The sequence below is a fragment of the Bos grunniens genome, chromosome 8, assembly GCF_055505025.1.
Source record: "Bos grunniens cultivar Pamir isolate PY7600 chromosome 8, Bosgru_T2T1.0, whole genome shotgun sequence".
NCBI lineage: Eukaryota > Metazoa > Chordata > Mammalia > Artiodactyla > Bovidae > Bos > Bos grunniens.
The window spans coordinates 61,600,661-61,620,932 of record NC_141172.1 but is presented as its reverse complement, the minus strand read 5'-3'; the positions used below and the strand labels follow the sequence as shown (position 1 = coordinate 61,620,932).

At 50.6% G+C, this 20,272-nt stretch overlaps 1 protein-coding gene, 1 long non-coding RNA gene and 1 pseudogene across 3 annotated transcripts; 1 reads left to right on the top strand and 2 right to left on the bottom strand.

The window, feature by feature from the left end:
• Window positions 1-321: 321 nt before the first annotated feature.
• LOC147367215 (ribosomal protein eL22-like pseudogene) lies at window positions 322-789 on the bottom strand (annotated as a pseudogene).
• An 8,478-nt stretch (window positions 790-9,267) lies between these two features.
• Window positions 9,268-12,462, bottom strand: FOXE1 (forkhead box E1). Its single transcript, XM_086416026.1, has one exon. It carries the CDS (start codon window positions 11,755-11,757, stop codon window positions 10,636-10,638), a length of 1,122 nt encoding a protein of 373 aa, XP_086272152.1. The 5' UTR covers window positions 11,758-12,462; the 3' UTR covers window positions 9,268-10,635.
• A 119-nt stretch (window positions 12,463-12,581) lies between these two features.
• Window positions 12,582-14,928, top strand: LOC147367213 (uncharacterized). Of its 2 annotated transcripts, none has more exons than XR_015169940.1 (2): window positions 12,582-12,767; window positions 13,579-14,928. It is a non-coding gene; the product is annotated as an uncharacterized LOC147367213 (long non-coding RNA). The 2 variants fall into 2 exon arrangements; XR_015169939.1 differs by having other exon boundaries at window positions 12,582-12,807.
• The last annotated feature ends 5,344 nt before the right edge of the window (window positions 14,929-20,272 follow it).

Below are 20,272 nucleotides of genomic sequence, written 5' to 3'. Positions count from 1 at the left end.
TATATAAGTGATTCAAGAGTTCTGTATGTTACAAAATAATGACCCTGATAAGTCTAGTGACCATCTGTCACCATACAGTTATAATATTACTGACTGGATTCTTTTTTTCTATTTTCTTGAGGTGGAGCTTAGGTTATTGATTTGAGATTTTCCATTTTTCACAATGTATGCCTTTAGTGATATAAATTTCTCTCTTAGCATTTTATTTTTGCTATTTCCCACAACTTCAGGTATGCTGTATTTTCATTTTCATTCACTTCCATGTTTAATTTCTCCCCCAACTTCTAGACTTTCTCTTTTACCCATGGACTATTTAGAAACATATTGTGTACAATGTTTTCCATTCACTGATAAACTAAGTCAATTTCTGGATCTTTCTTTGTCTTGTATGCTTCATTTGTTTTATTGGCAAGCAAAGCCCTATAAGGGATGGCTTCCCTACTCTTCAGACTCATGTCCATCTTCATCTTGACTAATCTGGAAGTAATGAAGTTTATAAGTGTCCTTGTCAGATGCAACCCTTGAAGCCAGTCACCAAAATTGTTCTTTTTAAGATATTTCTTGGTAAGATATTTTAGATACCTTTTAGAGAACTGTTTCTCAGAAACAACCATGATTTTGAAGCATTCAGTGCAAACAACATTCCCAAGATTTGCAGGTTTTCCATTCATTTTAACCTTCTCACATAGAAATGGTTCAAAATTTCCAGAATCTTCTCCTGGATGATTAAGATCCAAATTAAACTTCCAGATTGACTTCTTGGGCTTCCTTGTCTTTCTTCGGCACCATCTTGAAGGTTGGCCATGCAATCAGAGAGCAGCCCTGAGTCTTTTGACTTCTAGCCTAGTGCTCCTCTAACCCAGGAGCCTCATGATGCAAAGTATTATCACTTAGAAGTTCTGGTGCCCAAATGCCTGGCTTCAAACTGCTCCTCCTGTTCTACTTCACGGTCACTACCTTTCAGGGGAGTTTGTGGAGACTAAAAGCACTAGATAGTGCCCCCCACCCCCGCTGCAGCTCACTGAATGTTAGCCATTGTGACTGGTATCAGAGACGGAAGGCATTGTTGTGCCCATTTTATTGTTGAGGAAGTTGAGGCTGAGACTTGCGCAGGTACTGGAGCCAGGATTTGAACCAGTGCATTTGTGACAAAGGTGGGCAACTGCTCAGAAAATAGGAAAGTACCAGTGTTCAGATTTGACCCTTACTAACAGTATATCAGACTCTAGATTCATTCCATGCATTTGTGTGTAGTGGGAGGAAGCCCAAGTTTCCTGAAGATAGATTCAGGAGGAAATCTTCAAACTGAGACCAGAAAGGGCTTACCTGGTGGCTCAGTGGTAAAGAATCCACTTGCCAATGCAGGGGACACAGGTTTGATCCCTCCGGAGTGATCCCACGTGATCCAGAGTGATGCCACGGAGCAATTAAGCCCATGCGCCACCCCTGTGCTCTAGAGCCTGGGAACCACGACTCCTGAGCCCTCATGCCCTAGAGCCCATACTCCGCAACAAGAGAAGCCACTGCAATGAGAAGCGTACGCACTGCAGCTAGAGAGTAGCCCCTGTTCACTGAAACTAGACAAAAGCCTCAACAGCAAGGAAGACCCAGCACAGCCAAAATAAATAAATACAATTTACAAAAAAAGAGAGAGAGAGATTTGAAAGCCACTTACTGAGAAGCGAGGTGTTTGCCAGGGCATGTAACTCACCGGCCAACCAACCTTGTAGTAGTGTTTCGGAAAAGTCATTTATGTTCATTATAGTTTGGGGTTTGGGTGGAAAGCCTGTTTCAGTTCTGGGGTTTTGCTTTCCTATCAGGCCGGCTGCAGGCCCAGACTGGCCCCTGTTGGAAGGAAGTCGGCCCTCCTCCCCTCAAGGAGGAAAGGCCCTCCCGTCTGTGGTCGCTGCATTGTACTTGCTGGATTCCAGGCTGTCAGTCTCATGGAGAGCTCCTGGGACGCTTAGCCTGCAGATTGTTTTGTTAGGTTTCTCCTACAATTAATTTGGAAATCACCCAGCTGCCCACAGCCTCTCCCAGGTGTTCTGTAAACCACAGGCCTGCTCCTGCAGCCTTTGCCTTGGTGGGACCATCGCTAGCTGAAGCTGGGTGGGTCAGGGTGGGGTGATAGGAGGGTGAAAAGAGGCCCATAATGGTAGAGCTCATTTAAAGCCACGTCCCCCTCAGCTTTGGCACTCACCGTCCTGCTTTGTAGGATCTGGAGCAAACAGATCCACACACTTTGCAAACTTTATCTTTAAGCCTCACACGCCCCTGGAGGTAAGTCAGGGGCGTGTGGAGGATCCACCCTACTTAACGAGAAAGGATTTCCCCCAAGCTGCAGTCAAACCAACACGCAAGCCTCCCGTTTCCCATATCCAAGGAGCACAAATCCTCACATGCTTGATTCATTTTACTGTGAACTTTGTTACACCTGGATTGAATCCCTTGCAGACAAAGGTCTGTGACCTTGCGCTTGCCCTCTTTTCTTGGACCTTACTTTTCTCATCTGAAAAAATGCACCTGAAAACTGCTACTTCCCAGGGCAGTTGTGAAGATCTAAAGGAGAGCATATGTGGAAGTTCTTAGTACAGTATGAACAAAGCCACTCACGGATAATGTGAGTTATGTTAGTCAGCTGTGCCATGGCTGAGCCACTTGAAGCTGGGGAAGAGCAATGGTGTGCTGAGAGCCCTGGACAAGGATCTAAGATGTTAGCTCCTTGTACAGCTGTGGAAAGTCACCTTCTTTATTTATGTGCTCAGTCGTGTCTGACTCTTTGTGACCCCATGGACTATAGTCCACCAGGCTTCTCTGTCTGTGGAATTTTCCAGGCAAGAATACTTGAGTGGGTGGTCATTTCCTTCTCTGGAGGATCTTCCCCTCCCAGGGTTGAACCCTTATCTCCCGTGTCTCCTGCATTGCAGTGGGATTCTTTACCTGATGAGCCATTGGGAAAACCCAACCTTGTTTTTTCCTTCTATAAATCAAGGGGTAAGATTAGATTACCTTTTAGCTGTATGTTTGTTTTTTTGTTTTTTTGTTTTTTTTTTTTTTAATATAAGAATGGCAAAGGAAATCTCAACGGGAAAACGAAGAATCAATTTTTTCCTGCCTCCAAAAGGGTCACCTTCTTTAGTTAGGATGTATTTGGCTGCAAGTAACAGAGAGACCAAAGATAAGAGGTTTAAATGGCAGGATGTTTGTTATCGCACACAGGTATAATGAATTGTTCCAGGGTTGGTTCTTTCAGTAGCTCAGCGATGTCACTAGGTACCCAGGTTATTCCCACCTTTTGGCTCTGCCATCCTCAGCAGGTTGGCTTGTTCTCTTAGGCTGGTACCCTCTGAGTCCAACATGTCTGTCACACTTGCAGGAGTCACACCCTAACAACATTAAGAGGAAGAAAATGGCTATTTATTTCCCCCTGTTGCTTTAAAAACAAGGAAATATTTCCCAGAAGTCTTGAGCAGACTTTTCTGGACATCTCACTGGCCCGAAAAGTATCCTGGGCCTGTTTCTCAATAATCACTGGCAGGAGTGATGGAATCATCACCATGTTTACCTTAGACAAGTCCAGATTGAGCCAGTGGGCACTCCAATGGGTGTAAGACATCCCCTACAACACATGACCAATTGCAACCTGAACAAAATCAGAGTCTTGTGAGCAGAGAGGGGGCAGAATGACAACTATCAGTATCTGGCACACCTTCTTCTTGAATAAGCCAGAAAGAGAGCGTATTGTTTTACTCCTGTCCAGGGTTGCCCACTGTTCAGTTGTCCTCAGTAGGCTGCATCTCAGCTCTACCATAAAGACCCATTTGTCCAGTTCCCTTGATAGGACACTGTTCTTTCTTTTGAGCACCAGTACAGAGAAAACGTGAACACACCCCAATGTTGAGTAGTTGTATGAAGCTTGGATGAAATCTAGGATAGAAGCAAAGTGTTACATGGGAGGGGGAAATTTTGAAACTGCTCATATTAAGTATAATTTTCTCATAGTGGAAGAAACCCTTGGACTTCCCTGGTGGTACAGTGGATTAGAGTCTGATGCCAGTGCAGGGGACATGGGTTCAATCCCTGGTCCAGGAAGATTCCACATGCCTCAGAGCCTGCGTGTCACAACTACTGAAACCCATACCCCTGTGCTCCACATCAAGCGAAGCCACTGCAGTGAGAAGCCATTCCACTGCAATGAAGAGTAGCCCCGGCTTGCTGCAACTAGAGAAAGCCTGCTCTCAGTAACAAAGACCCTGCGTAACCAAAAATAAATAAGTAATTAAAAAAAAAAAAGACCCTTCACAGGGCTGCTCACGAACACACCATGCTTCTAATCTCATTCCCTTGTCCTGAGGTCTGGACCTCTGCAACAGAATAACATGATCCATTCGTATTTGAGCTGAGTTACATACTGGCTGCTGTGGGGAATGAGTGAGGAGAGCAGTGGAGGGATCAGGGAGCTCTGTGTGTGAGGCTGATGCTGTGATCCAGGAGAGGGATGATGGAGGCTCCTGCTAGGTTTTGTCCTTGGAGGTGCAAGATGGGATTAGGTGGTTCCTGGAGAGGTAATGATCAAAGCAAATTTGGGGTGACTGGAACACATAGGAGTGTCTAGGAACAGCAAGTGGGGTGTTGGCTGGAGCCTAGAGGTGTAGGAGGGCAACTGTGGGAGATGAGGCCAGGAAGAGGGTTGGCATAAGGATCATGGAGGGCCCCAAATGCCAGGTAAGGAGTTTGGGCTCTCTGGTACAGACAAAAGGGAGCCTGAGCCCACAGGACTGGAGCTCAGCTTCTGGAAGTGAGGCTGGCAGTGTGGGCAGAATGGGAGGTGGAGGTAACAGCATCCAGGGGCGGGCTTGGCTGGCTACAGGCGGCTGAGAGCAGTGGAGAGAGTTGGGCTGTATGAGGCTGTGCTTCTCATACTTCATCTCTGGTTGCTGATTGCCTCCACGCATGAAAAATCATAGCTGGGAAGCCGCTCCAAGTTCTCAGATAATGAGATAAGCCGATGTTCTGACCAGGGCAGAGATCCACCCTGATTCTGGCTCCCAGTCCCTTCCTCAACCTGGGAGGGGCTGACAGTTGATCCCCAGCGCCTCTCTGACTACTGCCTCTGCACCTGGTTAACCCTTCTGGGCTGAGCTGGAAATCCAAGCCTCAGCTCTCAGAAGAAGGGTTGTGGGGCTGGCAGAGGGGTATGGGGAGCTCCACAGGGAGCAGTCGTCCTTTCCATCCCAGGAGTTCTGCTAGCTTTGGCCTCTACCTGGAGAGAAGAGGGAGGGCCTCCCATCCTCTTCTGCCCTACCTGTCTGCCCTGCTTTTTCTTTAGTTCACTGCTCAGTTTGGGTTGAAAAGCACTAACCACACTGCCTTCCCTCTGGGTAGTTCTAAGCTATGTATTTAACTGATCCCAGGCTCGCTTTACCCGTCCATAGAATGGAGGGCCCCCACCCAGTTGCACTCCTTCTCCATCCCTCAACCCCCACCTTCACAACCACCCCCATCTGATTACTTCCATTTCCACATTGCCTTTTATGAGGATGATAATCAAATGTAGTCTCCCTCGAGGGAGGCATAGGTTTTAGTCAGGCTTGGACACTTACAGCTATGAGTTAAGTCACGTGTCCCTTTAGCTCTGTCGAAGCTCTATACACACACATCGTATTCCTATTTATTCTTATTATTGAAAACTCATGTGAGCACTGAGATGAGAGTCCTGGTTCTTCCACCGAGCTGCTCTGTGATCCCGGGAAGAAAATCCAGTCTGGTACATGCCCCTTGTCTGAACAACTTTTCATCAGGGACCTTCCCCGCCCCCTCCAGTTATTCTGTCATGCCAGCCCCAGCAGTCAGCACTTCTCAGGAACAGGATGAGCACAGAAACTGAATTCTCTAGAAAGCTGTGTGTATTGGGGGTGGGAATAGGGGGACTGTGGGGATGGCGGGGGTGGGGGGGATTCATTAGGGCACTGATAATCTTGGGCTGTTCAAGGGACCCTTAAACTGCTTTACTGGAGGATCCTTCAGCTCTTCCTGCTGGCTATTGGGTCCTGAAAAGTGAGCTTTATTTTTCTCCTAAACCCTAACTAGCCCAGACTGGGGGTTAGAGTTGCCAAGCTTAATCCGTATTTAGGCAAATGACTGCTGCTTAGAGGATACAGAGACCAGAGCCCAAGGTCTCCAAAGTGGCTCAGCAGGGAGTCAGGAGCCTGGATTCCTGGCCAGGCTCTGACACCCCAGCTTTCAAGATGGTTTCAGATACACTCTCATTGAAGTCACTGTCACAGTCACACCCATCAGACAGGGAACATGAGATGAGATGCATTCGAAAGGTTAGGATTCCAAGACTGTAAAGTATACCCAAGGGTGGAGGTGAAGGGCTCTACCCCAGCCATCTCTCTCTGCAGCCATCTCTGGTTGGGGTTCTTGCCCAGAAACAGGAAGTTTCTGGAAGTTATTCTGGGGTCTCTGATCAACAACGTACGTAACACTTTACCCCTCGCCGACACCCCGCCCCACACTTCTCTAAAGCTTTGCCACTCTACGTAGGGCAGAGAAATGCTTCAGGTCTTGTTGAAATGCAGTTTGTGTTTCAGTGAATCTGGGTAGAGCTTGAGAGTCTGCATTTCTGTCGAGCTCCCAGGGATGCCCATGCTGGTAGTCTATAGCCCACACTTAGAGCTACAAGGCCTTTGTCTCCTGTGCAGGACAGCAGGGACAGCAAGCCTGCTCTCAGCCTTTCTACTGGCTCTTGGAGAACAGCATCCTGGATTCAGATGACCAAAAAAAGAGGAGTTCAAGAATGTGAGCATGAAAGGGGACCTGCCACCTAGGTTTGCAGATAGTGCAACATAGGCTGGTGCAAGTTCGGTCAAGATCTCCAAGTATTTCAGTGACAAAGTTGGGACTCAGGCCTCTTGCAAAGGAAAAACAAAAACTAGAAAAGATACTCACTGAGGTGTTTTCTGTGCTTTCTCTGGGTGAATTAATGTTACCTTGACTCTTCTTTCTGTGGTTGTTGTCTTTTTTTTTTTTTTTACAATGAAAGTGTACCAATTTTGTAATAAAAATGTAATTTTAATGAAAACATTCTCACAAAGTTCTTAGTAAATGAGATTATGTTTATGAGTGTTCTGGATAAACTATAACTGTGTACAGCAGCTTCATGTCATGACTGTGGAATTCAGCCCAAACGCTCACGAGTTCATTTCAGCGAGGTTACCCTTACTCTTTCAGGCGCACGGGTCGTCGAGTTGAGGAAGCCGATGCCGTCACCATCCACAGCCGCCGAAAGCAACTTCCTACTCCCCCTTGGCCTCTGCTGTGGGAACGCTTCCCCTAGCGCTGCAGGAATCTTTCCCCTTAAACCGGGGAAGATTCCTTAATCCGTTTTCGTGGTAAACGACCTCGGGCCAAGACTCCTTTTGTTGCTGGTTTCTTAAACTTAATTGCAAGCAAAGTTAATTTGAAAGAAAATAAATGTTACAGCTCTGGGGCGAATTCTAACGAGCCTTGGGAAATTAGAGAAGAACGCATCTAATTACCCACAGCCCGGGGGGCGCCTGCACACGACGCTGGGGGTGCAGAGCCCAGATAGGGGCACACAATTTTTTTGGTTTCAAGATAGGAAGAAGAAAAAAGAAACACACCTCCCGACTCTGAGCCCCTAGACAGGGAGGTCCTGTTTCGCGGTTTGGGGGTTCGGAGAGTTGGACTGTCGCTAGACGCAGCAATGAATGCTCTCAAGGTCCTAGAATCGCGCGGACAGCTCGGCCGCGTGGAGGGTAGACTCCGCTCGGCCTGTCTGTGGTTGAAGCGCCCGGATGGCCCGCGAGCTTTGGGTGCCGCCGGCTGGCAGGAGGCCGAAAAGCGCCGACGTTCTCCAAAACCTCGACAGTCCCGCTGTCTTTCCGGGCTCTCGCTGTGCGCACCCAGTTCCCAACTCGCAGCGTCCCCTCTCCCGTCACATACTCTGGCTTTTGGCGCCATCTCACCCGTCGTCCCAGTTTCCAGAGAGAGTTGGGAGTGAAGACGCGTGCACTTTGCCTCTCCATCTTTCTCGTTCACCCGGGTTTTACCTCGACGCTCCAGGAGGCTTCGGGATAAGCTGGCGCTTTTTAATTGTAAAGCCCTTCTTCCCTCGTGTGCCAAGCGCTTTACAGTTTACAGCGTATCTACCTCTCTTGATTCGTTTAACTTCAGGAGGACTCTGAGCGAGGGGTCACAAATTACTACTCACAAATGAGGACCCTAGAGAAGGGACTGGTTAATGGCGCTGTCAAAGCAATGGACTTGCTAAATAAAACACAGAGAAGGGTCAACCACCGCATTAACCGGGCGCATAGACTGCCCTTTTCCAGCCCTAATCCCCTAGCTGGGCTTTAGGCAGCCAAGGACAAGACCCTGGGTGGAAGCCTTTCAATTTCTGACTACTGCCAGCTAAGGAAATGGCAACCCACTCCAGTATTCTTGGCCTGGAGAATCCCAGGGACGGGGAGCCTGATGGGCTGCCGTCTATGGGGTCGCACAGAGTCGGACACGACTGAAGAGACTTAGCAGCAGCAGCCAGCTAGGCAAGGCATCCTGATTTCTGCCTGGGAGAGCCAGACTGTCTAGCTGCACATGAGAACCTTTGAATTTCAACCTGCAAGGATCCATAGGGAGATAAGGGAGGCCTAACACCTAGGCATTTCCAAGGTCACAGGGCTAGGTCTGAAATCTGGACCTACTGGTCGTAGGGTCAGTGCTGCAGCTGCTCCCTGCCTCCAGGTGGTTCATTACTACCAGCAGAGTTCGGAAGGACCAGTGTCTAGACTCCTGCTAACACCATAGCCATCAACCACACACTGCTATTGAGCACTTGGCTTGTGGTTAGTCCAAACTTGAGCTCTAAGTGTAAAATACACTCCAGATTTTGAAGACTTAGTATGAAAAACATACACTACCTCAACAATTTTTACACTGATTATACCTTGAAATGATAGTTTGGACAAATTGTGTTAAATACAGTATATTATTAATCTATTTCACTTGTTTTTAAAATAAATGCAGCTACCAGAAAAATCTTAGTTACATGGGCAGCTTGCATGATATTTCTATTGGGCAGCACTTTTAGACAGATACCCATCTGGACTGAATCACATTCACATGTCTTTGTGAACAGGATAGAGCAATCCACGAAATTAAAAATTACCAATGGTTTTCAGTCTTCTTTCCCACACTCCCCAACTCTTCCCTAGTAAATTAATTACACAGAAAGAGGCTGCCTTTCTCTTGCCAGAACTCACTTACTCAAAGATCTTTATTAGAAACAGTTCATATGAACACTCAAGTTTATCTGAAACTGCACAACGAGCTTCTGAAATATTTAATGCTTGAAAGTTTTGCTCCAGAATCAAAACTTACAAGATATCTCCTGAGAAAGGTGGGGAAATGGTTGGATTTATTATTTTTTTTCTGATCTTGGTCATCTTGTAGCTTAAAAGAAATAAATGGAAACAAAGTTAAATACCAGTTTCTTTCTAAGCCTGCCTAACTGCCCCAGTTTTTCTTTCTTTTTTGCATGAAAAGATGCCAGGGATGGAAGGGCCAGCCCACAAAATGAAAGCCCTCACCAAGAGACTCAAGAGAGTTTTGTTATCTCTTTGACTTTTAACTCACCCATTGGGTCCAGGGCTTAATGAAAAGAAAGAGTGGGCAATGGACAAATGTATTTCTACCTGCCTCATTGGAAAACCACATTTATGACCCAGCAGTAATAGCTGCCGAATGATCAGCACATCATGCTGAAATTGTGACATAATTGGGGCCTGGAGCTAATCCAGAGTTGCTTGCTATGAGCTCTGTTCCCATTCCTTGGAGTAAGGTTAGGCCTTGGGTGGCCCATCCATGCTGCCAAATATGCAGGGCGGCAGCAGCCCTGATGGGCCCTTAAAGATCATATGGGGGCACGGTTGGATTCTACAGCTCTCTTGTATATCACATGGGAACCCTGCAGGGTGTGAGTGATGGAACTGGGTCACACTGTGGCAACCCAGCACAGTCTGGATTCAGAGCCAGGTTTGCAGTTCTCAGAGGCTGGGAAAAGCAGGCCTCGGTCAAGCTAAACAGAGATCTTTCCCATTTTTTAAAAAAGTTACTTCTTTTGCAAATTTGTCCTCCTCATCTTATGTGGGAAGACGCTATAGGAGTCTTTTATTGTAATAAGACAGTCAAAGGCACAAGAGGTCGAACTGTGTAAAAAGAGCTTTGAAAAGTACAGGGAAGAGTGAAATCATGTGATTCTTCACCATTCCTCTAGACTCTGGAGTAGACGCTACCTTGTGCCCCGTTTAGAGCTAAGGGCCCTCCCCGGTTAGAATGTCCAAGGCAAGACCTTTGGAGCTGCGCCTCTATGAGGGTCTCTTGTCCCAGTCCATGGGCCTAGGACGCTTCTCCCCACTTCCCATTTTCAAAGCCGCCCGGTAGGCGCCCGGTGTACGCGGTGCACCGGGAGTCTGCGCCTGTCACGCCGGCTCGGTCCCTGCCACGTGGCTCTCAATTCGGCCCTCTGTCCAGTCCTGTCCTCAGGTTTCGTCGATACTTAGTTCGTAAGGACAGTCGAGGTATCTATGAATTTTCGCCTGTATGCTCCGCTCACATGGCGGACACGAACCGATCCACTGCGCCTGGATAGGCAGCCGCGTGGCGAGCGTGGTAGGCGCCTCCACTGCCCGCTCCGAGCTGCCCACCAGGATTGTAGCAGGGCCCCAGAGCTCCGAACTGGCCGGGCGATGTGCGCCCATAGAAGTCCACCGCAGTCTCGACGCCGCCGCTGCTGCCACCCGTGGGGGGCGAAGCGGGCCCGGCCAACCGGCCAGTCGCTGCGAAGAGGGCCCCGCCGGCCCCTTGCGAGTACGTGCCGTCGGGGCCAGCGTACGCGGCCGCATAGGCGGAAGTGTTGGCGGGTCGGGCACCGGCGCAGCCGGCCGGCTGGTAAGCTGTGCTAGCGGCAGAGCCGCCGGCCGAGGCAAAGGAGCAGGAACCGGCGGGCCCCGATGGCGCGGGGCCCAGTTCTGGGCTGAGCGGCCGTTCAGGCACCAGGCCGAACACGCGGCACGGGCCTGGCGAAGCAGCCGGGTAGTACACCGGGGGCGGCGCGGCGAGCGACGGTGCGGCATAGCCTGCATAGACCGCGCCAGGGTAAGGAGGGCGCGCAGCGGGCACCCCACCCGGGAAGATGGCGGCAGCGGCGGCGGCCGCAGCGGCGGCGGCGGCGGCGGCCGCGTCGTGCATGTAAGCCGGGTAAGTGGACAGGTCAGAGCGCTTGAAACGCTTGCGGCGGCGCAGGAAGCTGCCGCTCTCGAACATGTCCTCGGCGTTGGGATCGAGCGCCCAGTAGTTGCCCTTGCCCGGGCGGCCGGCCTCGCGCGGGATCTTGAGGAAGCAGTCGTTGAGTGTGAGGTTGTGGCGGATGCTGTTCTGCCACTTTTTAGGGTTGTCGCGGTAGAAGGGGAAACGCTCGGTGATGAACTTATAGATGCCGCCCAGAGTGAGGCGGCGCTCCGGCGCGTGCGCTATGGCCATGGCAATGAGCGCGATGTAGCTGTAGGGCGGCTTGCCCCGCTGCAGGGGGCGCTTCCGCCGCCGCCCACCGGCGCCGCGACCCGCGGCCTCCGCTGGTACCCCGCCGGCCCCCGCCTCACCGCGCTCCTCCTTCACGGCCGCCAGCGCCTCCGGTTGCGGCGGCGGCGGCGGCGGCCCGCTCTCGGCCGTCATGGCGCAGCCGTCCCGCGTCCCCGAGGCGTCCCCGCTGCCTTCGAGGATCGGGCGGCGGCTTTGGGAGCTGCGGGGCCCGGGACACTGGGTCGCGGGGACCAACGCTGGTTCCCTTTGCAAAGAGCTGAGAGGGTCCTCGCAGCTGGCACCGGGAGCTTCCCTGGCAGGGGCTCGCAGGAGGCTTGGCGCCCGCGGTTTCCGGACTGGCGGTCTGCAGACAGAGGTTCAAGTGTCCCGCCTACCGACGGCTCTGCTCGTGTTCTGGACCTCGAAGCCAGGCGCCGGCAGCGACGCTGGTACTGAAACTAGACTCCTGTCTAGGGCTGAAGGGTCCTTTGCGCGCTGGTGCCAGGCGGTCAACGGGTCTGGAATTGGTCCTGGGGCTGAGGCGCTGGCATCAGTTCTGGGCTTCCCGCTGATTCTGAGGATAACCGTCGAGGTCGCGAGTGCAGAGGAGGTTGCGGGCCCAAAGGCCTGAAACGGTAGCAGTTAGTGCAGGCGTGGGCACTGTGTTGGGGGCGGCCTAGGCCGCGTCCCTGAGGCCGCAGCCGCTGAAAGCGCGGAGGGCAAGGAGTCGAGGCGACGGTAGCGAGGTCGCGGCGCGGGCCAGGCGCGGTGGCCGGCCACTGTTCCTCTCCGAAGGGTTGGCCTCCAGCCGCCAATACTTCTGGCGAGGCGCTCCCCTGCACACACCCGAACCGGCTCCTCCCTCCGCGGGTTTCTCCTCCTTAAAGGCGCCGGGAAGCTCGGGGCGGTGCCGGTTCCCCGCCCGCCCCCTACCCCCCGACTACCCGCCCCCTGGGCCCCGGCGCACCTCCCCAGGTAGGAGCAGCTGTGGCGGCGCGGCGGGAACCACACGATCGGAGCGCCGAAGGCGCTTGGAGATCTCCCCGGCCGGTTCTCTCTGCGCACCGACGGGGAGAAAGAGGCCGAGAGAGGCAGGGACTGTCGGCGCGCAAACTCGGCGCTTCCGGACTTTACCAGCCTGTATAGAAGGCTGGGACCCACAGGTGAAAGGAAGGGCTCGCTTCACTTTTTTGGCTGGAGAGGGTGAGAATTGACTGAGGGGGCTCTTGGTTCTTGTGGGTGGGGGCGAGGAAGGGAGAAAAAGTCCCAAGTGATTGGCTCCCAAGGTCTTTGGGATGATTCTCAAACCCTAAGTCAAGGCTTCCCTGGCCATTCTCCATCCAGTCCCTCGTCTTTCAGACAGAATTCCTAGGTCTTATAGAGGATGTAAGTTGCTACAGTTCCACCGCGACTTCGCGGATTAGCCACCTCACACCTGCCTACGTCTGTGTTAGTGCGTTTCCTCGCCATGTGCCAGAGGCAGCCACTTTCCCTCTTTGGGTGCTAGGCTCCTCGACTGTACCGAGGTTTTGTATCTCATGTCCTTCCATTGCTGATATTTAGGGAAACACCGCACTACCCCCACCTCCAATCATTTATCTTTGGGTGGCTCGGGACCCCTCTCTATATGATGGGGAGTGAAGCACAGTTTAAAGAGGATGAAGGCTGGGCTTCTGCCCTCTCGTGGTGATCTCCTCCAGTTCGCTCAGGCCAAGAAGGCTCCAAGCAGCCGAGCCGCTCCATCCCGAAGCGGGGCGGAGGGCTGAGAGAAGTGGGGGCCGGGGGAGGGGGAGCTGTGGCCGTCCGCCGGCGCGTCTCCTTGGAAAGGGGCTGGCACGGGGGACCTGTTTGCTTCGAGGGTGTCTGGTTTCTGAGTTCGTTTTCTGCCACTCCCCAAGACCGAGCTCGGCCTCACCCAAGATTTCCTGCGTCGGTGGTCCCGCAGATCTGTATTCTTTTTATGATCTTTTGCAGGGAGACCTTGGGCCAGTCCCTTCCCACCCGCAAGCCCACAGTTTTCTTTTCTGAGAATTGAAGGAGGAAAAGCACGTGCAGATCTTGGAAGGATAAGGAGGAAGGCTTTTATCCTTAGGATTTCGAGACTCGGTGCCGACAGCCAGAGGCTCCGGCCGAGATGCAGCTTTCCGGCTGCGGATGCAGGGTTGGGGGAACGAGCCGCGAGAGCACGGGCGGCCAGCTTTCAAGGGTTTTAGTCGCGTTCTTCGTGGCAACGAGCTCCGGGCAGACCCAGCCCCACCAAGCACTGGGCAACTGCCTTCGGAAGCAGGAGGCAGAGAGTCCAAGTCCTCGCTCCGCGGATCCGGGTATGGAAGCCAATCGAACAATTTACATGAGGACCTTCCTCCGCGGATGCACACTCGAACGACTGGAGAGGCTTTTCACTTGCTCAAAACACTCCCAGCTTCCTTCTTCCAAAGTAACCACGCTTCGAAAATCCAGGTTTCATCCTATTTTTTTTTTCAAAGGGGGAAAAGGTTTAAAGTTGTTAAATTTTAACCAGATTACATCCTAGCAGTCTTTTAATACTGAATTTTATGGTTCCAAGATTCAGATTTCCAAATGTTAAAATTTGGACTACTATCCTAGCATGAATCCCTAAATCAAATAATGTGTTTCTGTAATTCTAAGATTCTATGACCAGTGTCTAAATTCTTTGACTGTGATTATATCTCTATGACTTTAAACTTCTGTTCAGAGTGTAAAAGCATATTCCTTATATCTTAAGATGCTGGGAGTAAGATTTTGTGCCTGAAAATATGATGCCACTGTTGGCAGTTGTAACTTCTCTGTTTTAGACATTTTTGCAGCTCTAAGGTACATATTGCTTAATTTTAATTCCTGTCTAGGAATGTCTGATTGGAAGATTTGGGTCCTATAAATCCACATCTCTCTTATTTCATTCTAAGATATTAGTACTAGATCCACTATTCTATAACTCAAATAATCTAACAATTCTTATAATATTTGTGACCATATGCTTTAATGACTTTTTAAGCTCCAGTTACTATGGTTAGAAGCCTCCATGTCTCAGGAAGTTTTGATCCTCATTGTTTTGTGACTGTGGACACACTCTTCTAGAAATCCGATTCGTTTTTCTCAAACTTTTCAGCTACTGAGCTCTGCCTATGCATCAGACCAAGCGTTAGCATCCTGAGATTAGAATTATTAAGACTGTGATTCTAGAATTTCATAAACAAAGAATCCTTAAAATGCTGTTCCATAAATGTTTTATTCTAATAACACATTTCAAAATTCTGTACTTTGAAGATGTAAAATTTGAATTAAAGGATTTGAGTGAACTGGGACAGTTAACCCGTTTGGATCAAAACTATACAGAAAGATCCGCTCAGTGCCAGGCCACTTCCTCAGTTTCCTCTCATCCAGTCTTCACCTCTTCTCTGGGGCAGTGCTCCTTAATATGTATAGGATTAACAGACCCATTGAGAACCATTTGAGAGCTACAGAGTTAGCTCTTGTCCCTTGGAAATCATTCTTTTAGTCCAGCTGGGGTGAGTTGATGTTGATATGAACAGATGCCGGGTGCTTTCCATCCTCTTCTGACTACCTACAGCCCTGAGTGTATCCTCAGCACCTTTTGGAAAAACCTTCCCCCTCACAGGCTATTTTACGTTAAATTCTGGGGGGAGAGGAGGAGTGCTGCTGATCTGTAGAAGATGCTAGAGCTCTTCCCCTGACTACCGAGTTTTGAAGTGCCCTCGGAGAGTTTCGTAAATATAAAGGAGGGGATTCTAGGAGTTATGGGAAATTCCTCCACATCTTTGGACCCAGATGCAGAGGTACCCTGCTCTTAAGGAAATCTTGGAAATTCAAGCTGGAAGGAAACCAGGCCCAGATTGTCAAAGGGGCTTGCTTAAAGTTGTGTAGAGGAGGTTCTACACTGAAAGGGAAACGCAGGTATTTGGGGCCTTACCTCCTGGGCCTGCAGCCTCTCTGTCTTTTCCTGAGTTCTCTGTCCTCACTTGTGCTTGAAGTCCTGGCCCTCACCAGTCTCCTTACAGGGGGACAATGGAAGCCCTAGGCCCAGATGCTTGCCAATCAGATCTAAGAATCTCGGGGCAGCTAGAACACAGGGACTTCTGGATTACTCTGGGACAGTCAGTCAGGGTCAGTGGGTTGTAGGTATGGCCTCAGAGTGCCACAAAGGCAGTCAGTCCTGTGTCACGCTCAGCCTAGCCGCTGGTTGCAGAAGTGGCACTGAGTGAGAGCTGTCACTCAGCCCAGCAGCTGTGAACTATTTGTTGTCCTTCTTAGGCCTCAGTTTCTCCATCTGGGAAGTGCCGGACTTCCTGTCATTTCATTTCCACGGAGTCAAGAGGATGAAGTGGGGCATATCGCCAACCCGTGATCATCTTGTCTTTTAAATTGTTTTCAAGACAAAAATGGTTGTTTAAAAAAAGGCTGCTGGGGAAAATTAAAGTCGTTCCCACTCATACGCGGGAATGAGATGCTGTCCTCAAAGAAGTAGTTTAAAGTAAATTAAATTGTTTTCTGCCCGCCTGGAAGGCAGTATGTGTGTAGGGAGAGTGTTGGAAGTTTAAGAGTTCGCAAGAGTGTGACCTTATTTTGCTCCACGGAGGCGCAGGGACCCCCGGAGCTTAGTCAGGACAACACGGTTTCTAACGCTTTCTCCTGCTGGTTCACTTAAATACTGTGGACAGAGAATTACCATCATCGGGGCAGAGAAACTGGGGCCCAGAGAGGCGAGCTTTCTGCTTCCCTGCCGCCAGCCTCCCAGCTCACCCAGCTCACCTCGAGGAAGCTTCTAATCCCTGACTCAAAGCCCTCTCCCAGCGCTGCCCCCTGGTCTCGGAATGGGGAGTTCAGGAGCCGGCCGGGACAGCCCAGGAGCTCCGCGGCGGCTGCAGCGAAAAGGGCAAACCTTCCGGGGGACGCGGACCTGTCCCGCTGCGTACAGCGACTTGGGGTCTGAGTGGAGCCTGAGCAACCCCCGCCCCTAGGTTAGCTCCTCCGCCCTTTCCCAGCCGCTGTGAGCATTCCTGAGCCGAGGACAGAGGAGCTCAAGGTAGATTTTGCTCAGAACCAGCGGGAGGGAGCTGGGCTGTGGCTGGGCCCTCTCCTAGGAAAGCTGTGCCCGCCCCCCCGCTACCCCCCCACGGCCGGAGGAGGAGGTGAGTTCTCAGTAGGCTCACGTCCTCCTTTGGGTTCGAGGGTCTGTGGGGCAGGAGTGGCTCTCCAGAATCATCTGGCATCCTGCTGTCTTGGGTAATCTGAGCTCTACGTGTGGCCTTGGGACTCGAAGAAGCGGGGAAGATTGTGAATGTTCATTTCAGTGGACAGAGTTCCCGGTTTGCGGTACGATCTCAAAGGGCCGATGATTATCCTCTCCCTCTCAAAGCGGAAATGCACCAGACTGGGTTCAAGTATTGTCTGAGATACAGGAAGAAACAGTGATTTGACCTCCCTCTCTAGGCCAGGCTCAGCCCCAGGCCTTTGATTCTACTCCTTGAGGCCTCCTGCCCCGCTGTGACTATCAGGGCACTTCACCTTGAAGCTATCTCGGCTCCCAGGGTCGGGGCGGGATGCAGACCCAGAAGGTTAGAGCGTGGTGCAGTGCTCAGGCAAAGACCCAGCCCAGCTGCTGGTTGCAATGCCTCGGGGGCAATAGTGAGGGAGCCCAAAGACACTTGTCTGTGGATGCATGCGTGCATGGGTGGCCAAACTCGCCTCTGGCCTCTTTCCTTCGGGCTTTTTTGGCACTGTTTCTCTGTCTAGCCTGAGGGTGTATATCTTTCTTAGTCTTCTTTCCTTCGCTCAGTCGTGTCCGACTCTTTGCGATCCCATGGATAGTAGCCTACCAGGCTCCGCCGTCCATGGGATTTTCCAGGCAAGAATACTGGAGTGGGCTGCCATTTCTTTCTCCAGGGATCTTCCCAACCCAGGGATCGAACCCGAGTCTCCTGCATTGCAGACAGACGCTTTGCCGTCTGAGCCAGCTTCCGCCTTTCTTGCCTGTCTGTATGAACCGGCCTTCACATCCTCCCTTCCTGGATACCTTTCCCCAGAATCGCTTGGAAGAGAGCCTGCACACTTCAGCCAGGGTTGGGCTGCCCATACCAGTCCCTTCCCTCCCAGAGGATGGTGTAGACAGTATCAGGGCTGGGACAGACACAGGTTCTGTCCTGATCCTCAGCTTTTCTGCCCAGGCACCTTGGAAGCTCTCAGCTCCCTGAGCTCTGCTGAGCCTGGCTGGGGAAGAGGGGAACACAAAGTATTCAGACTTTGGAAATGTCGAGTTCCACATGCCAGCCTTTTGGAAAAACCTAGGAGTCCAAATAGTCCTCATCAGCACAGTTCTTCTGCTGATTGTCTCTGCACAAACTGGGCTACTTGGCTGCTCAAAGACCCTCAATGACTCCCCTCCTCCAGGGCAAGATCAAGTACACCTTCCCTGGCCTGGCAGGTCAGAGCCCTCCAGCACAATGCAGCCGCTTCCCACCCCTGCTGTCTCCCTTGTTCTTCTCTGTCCTCAGCTTCAGAGGACTCCCTGCCAAGTCTTCTTCCATTCTCTCACATAAGTTCTTGCCCTCAGCCTGGACCGGCCCCCCTCCACTCCCCCATCAGCCCAAATGGGCTGGGAGTCATTGAGGGCCTATTGAGCAGCCAAGTAGCCCAGTTTGTGCAGAGACAATCAGCAGAAGAACTGTGCTGATGAACTGTGCTGGGAAGTCCTCCCTGATCTGCCCAAGTCGAACACTCCCTCTTTCAGCCTGCCCCAGCATGATTGGATTTTGGCACTTGTCACACATTTTATGGTGTAGTAATTTGATTATGTGACTGTTGTTGTTCTTCTCTGGGAGTTTCTTGATGGCAGGAAGTGTAGTTTCCTGCAACTGGGCACCTGGGTCATCGGCACAGAGCCTGGCCCAAGAAAAAAAATGTGGCCCTGCTGTGAGAGCCAGTTACTCAGAGTCACCCAGGCCTAGGTCAGTTCCTATGTTTACCTCTTCTCAGCTGTGTGACTTTTGGCCACTTATTCACTCAGAACCTCAGCTTTTTGATCTACAAAATGGGGATATACTAATGTCATAAGAGAGCTGTGAAGGTAGGTTTTATTAACTGCAAATACTTGCAAAACTCTTCTGTTTACAAATACGGTTTTAAGCAATTTTGTGCATGAAGTACACTAACATGCCAGGAGACCTGGCAGCAAGTCTCAGGCCTATGACTAACTGGGCACTGGGGGGACATCCAGGAGAACAGGCAGAGCGCTGGCTTTAGAAGGTATAATGACTTGATATGTCATCTAGGCAGGAGGACAGCTGCAAAAAAGCCCAAAAGCAGGGGTCTCACAGGTAGTAGACGGGGCCTAAGGGAAGGTTCAGATGCTGAACAGCATCTTCTGCCCTAGATTCAGGTATGGAGGCCCCAGGGATGAGCCTGGGGCTATCTGAGAGGCACAGTTGGTCCAGCTTGATCCTGCTGGACTCAAGTCTGAGAGTGTCATGGGGCAGCCTCTCTCTCTGGTGTCCTGGTAACTTAGGGCCTTGGATCTGTTATGCATCTCTGGTTTCTGTCTAGGCGGATCTGGCCCAACTTTTTGGCACAAGGGTTGAGGAGAGCTTCAGCATGGAACTGGGTATATTCAGAGGCATATTCTTCAGTCCTGAAGACATGCCACCCAGTAGGGTAGGAGTCCGGGGGCCATGGGCTTACCCTCCTGATATGGATTTGGACATTCACCAAGAGTAGGGAAGAGGTGAGAGACTGCTCCTGGGGTCCCTTTAGGGGTTCTCATCCTTAGTGAGTGTTATATGTGGCTCCTTGTCTTCCTTGAGTCCCAGCCAGGCCAAACTGACCCTAGGTGCTGGGACCAAATGGACTGCTGGAATTTAGCACTGGGTCAGTGCAATAATATAATAGCTTCTATCTACAGGCTTCTATCATTTTTTTCCCCCGCTAAGTTCTAACTTTCTCATATATAGCCTATATGTAGTTTGTGGAGCTGATTGTGGTGGCATTTGCTGGCCTGGGATCATTGATGCTTATTTTACTCAATGAGTGATTCATACAGTCCAAACTCAGGTAAGCATCTCTGCCTCCTTCTCAGGTTCACTTTGCTTCCCATCTCCTAGTCCTCTCCCTTGGGAACTGGCTTTTAGTCAAATATGGAATTGAAATAACATAAGCAGACCAACAGCAATGGAGGAAAAGAGTGTGCTCGTCACACCACACCATAGCTCTGTTCAGCATTTTATCAATGATACAGAAGAAGCCATAGAAGGGAAGCTGATTGGGCTTGTGGGCTGACCACACTGAGGTGCTGATGCTGGTAGCTGACAGATGCAAGACTCAGAATAATCACCAGGTTGGGAGACTGAGCCAAAACCAACAAGAAGACATTTAAAAAACTGTTATGAAAACATCATAACATTACAGAAGATAAAGCTGGAAGGAAAAAGTCACCCACATACCAATTACCTATCATTCATCTACTGAGGTTGTTTTCTATGTTCTGTTTTTTTTTTCTCCTTTGTGTTCTTATGCATCTATATATTTTTGCATAGGTGTAACGATAGAGTGTGTATAATTCTATAGTCTATACACAATTCATTTACAATATTTTGTAAACATAACTGCATGTTGCGCTTTACTTCCCATCTTTCAT

Excerpts from the sequence above, each read along its gene's own strand:
- FOXE1 (XM_086416026.1), bottom strand. The coding sequence starts at position 11,757 with ATGACGGCCGAGAGCGGGCCGCCGCCGCCGCCGCCGCAACCGGAGGCG.